Source organism: Citrus clementina, unplaced genomic scaffold (assembly GCF_000493195.1).
Source record: "Citrus clementina cultivar Clemenules unplaced genomic scaffold, Citrus_clementina_v1.0 scaffold_569, whole genome shotgun sequence".
Lineage (NCBI taxonomy): Eukaryota > Viridiplantae > Streptophyta > Magnoliopsida > Sapindales > Rutaceae > Citrus > Citrus x clementina.
This window is the reverse complement of record NW_006262157.1, coordinates 968-5,555: the sequence shown is the minus strand read 5'-3', so window position 1 is coordinate 5,555 and position 4,588 is coordinate 968. Positions and strand designations below refer to the sequence as shown.

The 4,588-nt window shown below is 33.7% G+C and overlaps 1 protein-coding gene across 1 annotated transcript; it reads left to right on the top strand.

Annotated features, from left to right (window-relative positions):
* The first annotated feature begins 210 nt into the window (after positions 1 to 210).
* On the top strand, positions 211 to 3,035 carry LOC112097620 (WAT1-related protein At3g28050-like). The gene is given in 8 exon segments (XM_024182840.1): positions 211 to 621; positions 749 to 814; positions 921 to 1,034; positions 1,873 to 2,107; positions 2,196 to 2,278; positions 2,280 to 2,352; positions 2,460 to 2,611; positions 2,744 to 3,035. Coding segments are annotated over 8 exon segments (1,077 nt in total). The 5' UTR covers positions 211 to 424; the 3' UTR covers positions 2,901 to 3,035.
* The last annotated feature ends 1,553 nt before the right edge of the window (positions 3,036 to 4,588 follow it).

Below are 4,588 nucleotides of genomic sequence, written 5' to 3'. Positions count from 1 at the left end.
CTATTTTATGAGAAATTTTAAAATACTTATGAGATACCATACCAGCTATGAAATAAAAAAAATTATTACAATATGTGTATATTTATATTAAAGAATCAAAATATAATTAATAACTACATAATTTAAGTGCATGTATCATTAATGTATTAATCAATTATATTATATATATTCTAAAATTCCTTCTGTTTTACAGAACCAGGAGAAGTATCGCCATCATCTTTCGAAGCAATGAATGGACCCCAAAAATATCAAATTGCATGATTTCAAGAGCAAATAGCTAGAGCTTATAAAAGTAAAATAAAGCACAGTTTAGTCCACTCCCCTTGTTATTGTCTAGTCACATCTCACAACACAACCAATAGGGAAAAAAAAGAAATAATAATAGCCATCAACAAAAGCCTCCAACCAAGGGAGCTCGTTGGTGATGGCTGGACCAGGGAGATACTGCTGCAAAGATGTGCTGCCGTTCACGGCCACGGTGGCTATGGAATGCATCAACGTGGGCTTAAACACACTGTTCAAAGCAGCTACTTCGAAGGGGATGAGTCACTTTGTTTTTGTTGTCTATTCTTATGGTGTTGCTGCTCTTGTTCTTCTTCCTGCCCCTTTCTTCTCTTACAGGTAACATATTTATGCATGTTAAAATTTCTTAAATAATGATACATGATCATCACCAATTTTAATTTTTCTGAAACATGCAAAAGAAATTATTATGTTGACACTTTCTTTTCTTTGATTTTCATGGAAGATCAAGAGTGCTTCCTCCATTTACCTTCTCTATCCTATGTAAAATTGGCCTTCTTGGGCTTATAGGGTAAGTGTGCAGTTTCTGAATCTTTGATATTATTATTATTAATATTTCTGTCAATAATTATATTACTTTATGGGTTTTTTTCTAAATTTAATTTTTATTTTTTCAGGAGTTCATCTCAGATAATGGGTTATACAGGCATCAATTACAGCTCTCCGACTCTTGCTTCAGCTATCAGCAACCTTACACCAGCTTTCACCTTCGTACTTACCATCATTTTCAGGTTCCTTCCTCTACCATTTTACAATTGCGGAAATGCCCTCCTTACCCTTCAATATTGTTTTATTTTCTTGGTAAAGTGGATTGATCGTGTCTGCTTTCTAAGAAAACTGGGGAAGGACGTTACTTCCAATCTTGACCATTTGTCAATACGATAACTTTTCTTTTCTTTTTCTTTTTCGGTAAAAAAATAAATAAAAAATAAATGAAAAATTACCGTTACTCGTTCATTATTATTTTTTAAATTCAGTATTAAAACTCATCATATGTTGATAGAGGCGATGAACTAATTGATGATTGTAAATTTTAGTAGTTCAAAAAGTCTGTCTTTTAGGCTTTTTTTTTTTTTTTCTGGTCAAATCTGTCAAGTGCTGATGTAGAAAACTTTCCATATCACGAAATTGTGGCAAATTGTGTATGCCATAATGCCCAGTAGATTAGTCATTTAGTCATTTAGATTGATAGCAACGTGTTTGGATGCATAATACGTGATACGAGAGTAAACTTGAGTCCCTATCCGCCACACGGACCCATTTCCATGTCAGGCATGTGCATGTGCCCATTGCTCAGAGTCTGAAGTAAGGAAATGAGTGTGGCGGGGTATGATTGTAGCTTTCGATGAGTTTCTGATCGGAAAATACGGCAGGATAAGAACATAATTGTAACCATGATAAGAACGATGGTTTGTTGGACAGAATAATTTAGTGAGTATGATAATTCTCTCTATCAATTAGTAAGTTAACAGTCCTTTTCTTCTTGTGGACCACATATGTCTTGATTATTCTCATTCTTTCTCATTTCTTTTTCAACTTTTTTACATTTCCTTCTTTTGACATCACAAGGATGGAGAAGGTAGCTTGCAGAAAAGCAAGCAGTCAGGCTAAAGTCTTGGGGACAATAGTATCAATAGCAGGAGCATTCATAGTGACTCTTTATAGGGGCCCTCGGATCACGACAATTGCATCTCCAAAGGTTTCACTTAACCATGCTCTTCGCTCATCAAATTCAAATTGGGCCGTTGGTGGACTTTTCCTCACAGCTGAATATATTCTGGTACCTCTGTGGTACATTGTTCAGGTGAATGCAAAGCCACCCAAAACTTTTGAGTTTTACTGAACTTTTGGCAACTTGGTGGAGGAAATTTGAATTTGTGATGTTTTTGCAGACACAAATAATGAAAGAGTACCCTGCAGAATTAACCGTAGTCTTCCTTTACAATTTATGTGTGAGCTTCGTAGCTGCCATTGTGGTTAATCACTGAAAGAGATTCAAGTGCCTGGAAAGTAGGACCAGGTATTGCATTGGCCTCCATCGTGTGCTCGGTGAGAAACTTCCGTATAACAATGCAGTTAATTATTAATTAGCTTTAAAAAAAAAAACAAAATCCAACTAGGAAATAGTCTGAATGATTGATGGACATTTCTTGTAGGGACTATTTGGATCATGCATGAAGAATTCTGTTCACACTTGGGCATTGCGCCTGAAGGGACCGGTCTTTGTTGCAATGTTCAAGCCATTGTCGATCGCCATTGCAGTTGCCATGGGCGTCATGTTCCTCGGTGATAGACTTTATCTTGGAAGGTAATCTTTATATTAGAAAGAACAAAATGGTTTCTGAAAAAATCTCGAGAACTTTACTTAACTCAACCTCGACGATAGATTTACTGGAAGTTTTGGAAGGAATTCTGAATTGACAACTCTTGCACTTTGCAGCCTTGTTGGAGCAACAATAATATGTCTAGGCTTTTATACTGTGATGTGGGGAAAAGCAAAAGAAGAGGTAAGTGAAGACCCTGGAGTTGATAGACAGGAATCAGCAGCTGCCCAGAAAGTACCTTTATTGCAGAGTCGTAAAAATGAACTGGTATAGAGTTAAAAAGAAGCAAATGAATGGTCAAATGTGGAGTACTCGACATTTATCTCCATAGGATACTTTAGGAGCATGGCAGAATGTAAAACAAGTCAAAGCCAGCACTTAATACTTTATTCACATTTATTTTTTTATTAAATATTAAAATTAAGTTTTAAAATTTTAAAATTATTCTTAAATCTTCCAAAAACAATCTCAAGCCAGCACTTAATACTTTATTCACATGTATATATTATAAGCAGGGCGGAATTATGTACGAGATGAAAACAATTTAGAGGAAAAACAAAAGTGCGAGTAGAAATTTTACATTTGATCACTCATTTTTATATAATTTCAATATGTTTTTTTTTAAGTACTAACGTAACTTTCATTTATTAAATAATTAATATCATAATTTATTATCTTATCTATTTGTCTAAACATCCATTGAATTAATTGTCACTTCACGCGTGAAAAAGCGTAACATTATTTGGTGTTGATTTTTTTTTTATATTTTTACAAGGAAAAAAAAATTGTGTAATAGTCAAATCCAGCACATGAGTTTTAAACATAGGAAATTGTTTTGCTGCCGGCGGCTGCGTGTAGGTTTAGGAAAGAGGACAAAACTACGTTACAGACTCTGTATGTAACAGCTCAATGGAAATTAGTCTTGTATCAGCTAAGTTCCAACAACTTTTCCTCTCTCCTGCAACGCGTGGATGCTCCTCATTTGCTGCGTTACATACAGAATCTGTAACGTAGCAAGGTCCTAGGAAAGATCAAAACAGCCACTAACAAAGAGAAAAGTGATACCTTGTGGCACACGACCACACAAATATTATTAATTATAGTTCTCTCAATTATGAAGGGTAGATTATTAATTAATTAATTAATTAATTAACGGAAGATCCTTTTCACACCATTGCCATTTTTCATATAATGTACAACAATAGATTTAATTGCCTCCAATAACGATCAACTTGATTGAAATTACCCATCAAATTAACGGATCAATAATGCAACAAAACAAGAGGCCCTTATCTCTTTCTTTACGGGAAAGGATGGTGACATCTTAGGAAAATTTCTCTGTTTTTTATAAATAGTTACATCCATTTATTTGTCGATATGTAGATAATTATGTTCCATCGTTATAACTCTATGCTTACTCGTTTTAAATATTTAAGTTGAAATATTTACTGATGTGACATATTATATATTATTTATTTTGTGATAATAAATTAATAATTAATAATAAATTTAATTAATATTATATTCATATCATTAAATAATTGATGATACATCAATGAATATCCCAATTAAGTATTTAAATTGGGTAATTATCAGAAACCTCCTCTGAGGTTTGGCATATTTTCAACTTGATAGATTGCATTTACCTATTCTCAGTTACATCCCCTGACGTTAGTACTCCGTTTAGCATAAGTTTGGTTAGTGAGGACAAGATAGTAATAGAACTTGTTAATAATAAAAAATTCAAACAAACTTAAAATTATCACGTTGGGTTCTGAAATTGATCTGGATTTTATAAATATCCAATGGATGAAAAACAGAAGCATACTTTTAACCAACAAACATTATCACAAAAAAAAAATGGGCATCTTCTTACTCTAATTCAAACCGAAGCTCAAGAACAACACCCCTTTCATTTTCTCTCTCTCTACTATGCTTTAATAGAGAAAGGGTGCCGCGAT